The 3,204-nt window shown below is 61.2% G+C and overlaps 1 protein-coding gene across 1 annotated transcript in view; it reads right to left on the bottom strand.

The window, feature by feature from the left end:
• Nucleotides 1-3,204, bottom strand: part of LOC104387257 (low-density lipoprotein receptor-related protein 2-like) — a 29,600-nt gene that overhangs the window by 3,793 nt on the left and 22,603 nt on the right. The window contains exons 17-23 of the mRNA XM_009995975.1: nucleotides 2,472-2,650; nucleotides 2,174-2,360; nucleotides 1,599-1,817; nucleotides 1,199-1,382; nucleotides 711-912; nucleotides 476-640; nucleotides 4-180 (exon numbers count right to left, since the gene is read on the bottom strand). Of these exons, the coding sequence (XP_009994277.1) occupies nucleotides 4-180; nucleotides 476-640; nucleotides 711-912; nucleotides 1,199-1,382; nucleotides 1,599-1,817; nucleotides 2,174-2,360; nucleotides 2,472-2,650 (1,313 nt within the window). The remainder of the gene's footprint in view (nucleotides 1-3; nucleotides 181-475; nucleotides 641-710; nucleotides 913-1,198; nucleotides 1,383-1,598; nucleotides 1,818-2,173; nucleotides 2,361-2,471; nucleotides 2,651-3,204) is intronic.

Genomic DNA, 3,204 nt, shown 5'->3' with positions numbered 1-3,204 from the left:
CACCAGGAGGGCGAAAGCTGAGTTGCGGAGGGGCAGGCAGGTGGTCTCATCAGCAGCCAGCGTCTGCCCGGCGGGGCACCGGCACTGCCCAGCTTGCCTGGAGCTCAGAAGGCAGAGGTGGGAGCAGCCACGCTCCGCACAGGGGTTGAGGGCCATGGGGCGCAGGGTGGGGTGCACCACCTGTGGGAAGGGCAGGCTCAGCCCCACAGCCCCTCCAGCGGCCAGCAGTGGAGCTGAGCATGACTGGCACTACACTGTGCTCCCCAGGCTCAGACACAGCCCGGCTGGGGCAGGATACAAGGCAAAGATGATGGTCCAAGGGGACCAGAAACTGTTGGACACAGAGCTGTTCCCCAAGCACCTCTGGGTTGGGGCTACAGCTCCCAGTGGCTCTGCCCTCAGAGGACAACAGGGATGGGCAGGGTGGGAGCCCTAGCAGAGGACAGTGGGGTTTGGGGCTCTCTCAGCTATGTACCTGGAGTCCGTGGGGCTGCCCATGTCGCTTGAGCAGCACAGTCCTGTTCTTGCCACTAGTCTTGTCCACCTGCTGCACAGACCACACCTTCCTCTCTGACCAGTAGAGCTGCCCCTCACACACAGCTGCTGCAAAGGGGCTCTGGACCCAGCCCAGCTGCAGGACCTGGCAAAGAGGCTGTGAGTGTCCACCCTGCCACCCATCAGGGTCCTGTGACCAAAGCCCCTCCACACACCTTTACACCGGTGCCATCCAGACGTGCAGAACCGATGCTGCCCAGCTTCTCATCCATCCAGAAGATTCTCCAGGTGGGGAGATCAAGGGCCAGTGCTGTAGGCCACCCCAGCCCCTGGGCCAGCAGCACATGTCGCCGGCTCCCATCCATGGTGGCTTCCATTAGCTGTGGGTGGCTGCCCACCTCTGACAAGTACAGCAGCCTAGTGGGAAGAAGGGGTGCTAACCCACAGACCTGTCACAGCATCAGCCCAGTATCAGGGTAGCACAGAGGAGCAGCACGAGGCTTCTCATCCCATCAGAGATACACTAAGAACTCCATCCAGGGCAGGGGCAGGTGCCTGGGCTCCTTCCCCAGTTGCACAGCCCCAACAGCATCCAGATAAGGCAATCCCAGCTCATCCCCAGCCTGTCACCTGCCTCCACAGAGGAAAATGGGGCTGGGCAGGGATAGCAAGGAGGTTCTCATGTCCTCTTGTGAAGTCTTACCCTGCCAGAGGCTGGAGCACCAGAGAGTGGGGCTGGTCCAGGTCTCCATCCATCACCACAGTGTACTCTGGTATCCCTCGCCAGGCAGTCCCCAGGCGAGTGGCCAACACCTGCCCTCCTGCTCCATCTGTCCAGTACAGGTTCCTCCCAAGCCAGTCCACTGCTATACAGTCTGATCTCACACCTGCAACATGCCCAAGAGTCAGCACCTAAGGGGCAAAAGCTCTGGCATGATGCTTCCAGCCCAGGTTGCCTCCATACCAGGGGCTCCAGCTCCTCCTAACCCTGTTCCCACCAGCACATCTCCATGCAAGGGAACACAGCCTGGCACCCCACTGCAACCTGGAGATTACACAGCCACAGAGGCCAGTCCAGCTAACCCCATGCTGTCACAGCCCACCTTTCACCAGTGTGCCTTTCTTGCCAGAGTTGAGGCCCTGCCAGCGGATGCTCTCTGTGGCCAGGTCCATCCAGTAGACTTTACTCTCCAGCAGGTCATAGTCAAGTGAGAAGACAACACGCTCCTTGTCAGCGGTCAGCAGCACCTCCTCACGCCCACTCCGCAAGCCATAGGACAACACCTCTGACTGCACGGCCACCACCAGCACGGGCTCTGGTCCTGGGGCAACACAGAGCCAAGCGGACCTTGCTCAGCACAGGTGGCCCCACAGCCCCAGCACACAGAGGCAGAGAACATAGCACTCGCAAGCATTGGAGACTGCCGGGACTCAGCCCGGCATGTCCCTCAGCTAGTGCAGATGTCTTTTCTGACTGGCCATGGCTGGCAGCAGCAGCAGCAGCAGCTCATGGCTGAGTGGGGCCTGGGAGGCCACATGGCAGAGGGGACAGGGCCATTTGCTGGGACTACACGGCTCCCCACAGGCAGCAGGCAGGGTCGGACAGGTACCCACTGGCTCCTGGTGTACCCTAGGAGGCCAGGCTCCTTCCGTGCTGCTCTGCCATCCCAGAGCTTACCAGCGAGTTTGCAGATCTGGCCATCGGGCTCCAACTGGTAGCCAGGGAAACAGCCACAGCTGTAGGACCCTGGGGAATTGAGGCACGTCTGGCTGCAGGGTCCTTCTCCCTGCTCTGTACACTCATCTATGTCCACACAAGACAGACCATCCTCAGCCAGCCGATAGCCTTGGTCACACCAGCACCGCTGTGGGGAAAGAGGCTGTCAAGGTCCCCCCCCGAGGGACATCCGAGGCTCCCTTCTAGAGCTGGACCAGGGCAGCATGGCAAGGTAACCCTCTGGGCTTCCGGCACTCACAGGGCCCCGGGGTGAGGAGTAGCAGAGATGAGCACAGGACCGCTGGCAGAGCACAGAGCAGTTTCCCCCCTCATCTGAGCCGTCGGCGCAGTCCTGCCGGCCGTCACACACCAGGTTTGCATTCAGGCAGGCCCCCAGCCCACATGGGTACTCATGGCTCTGGCAGGGAGCAGGTCGGCCTGCAGGGACATGCAGAGAAAGCTGCCCTTGTCCATCAGCTCCTTCTGCTCAGCTGGGTCAGATTCAGCTGCTCCCAAAGGGTGCCCAGGGCTCAGTGCAGCCACATCCAGAGCTGTGCCTAGAGCCTGGCTTCAGGCCACCTTAATCCCAAGGCCACCATCCCTACAAGGACATCTGCTAGAGGTCTGGGGCCACCACAGATGCTGGAAAGAGGCAACAGCACACAGGGCTTTTCGCCTTGGCACAGACACGTTCCCACCTCCCTCTGTGCTGGATATGCACCAAACACCATTCAGTTAGACACAGAAGGGATAAAAGCAGAGTGTTGCTCACAGCCAGCCTCATCACTGCCATCCCTGCAGTCTCTCTCTCCATCACAGCGCCAGACACTGGGGATGCACTCATGGACACGGGAGCAGTTCCACTGCTGGTCCCCGCACTGCCCTTCCTCCCAGGGACAGCCCTGAAAGAGCAGAGGGTGAGAAGTCCCCCCCCGCAACCCTCCCGGGAGCAAAGCCGGGACAGGCTGCGTCCCCGCCAGGGCGCCCACCTG

This window comes from Chaetura pelagica, unplaced genomic scaffold, assembly GCF_000747805.2.
Source record: "Chaetura pelagica isolate M959 unplaced genomic scaffold, ChaPel_1.0 scaffold142, whole genome shotgun sequence".
In the NCBI taxonomy this organism is placed as follows: domain Eukaryota; kingdom Metazoa; phylum Chordata; class Aves; order Apodiformes; family Apodidae; genus Chaetura; species Chaetura pelagica.
The sequence above is the reverse complement of the archived record's forward strand: the minus strand, read 5'-3'. Positions and strand labels throughout refer to the sequence as shown.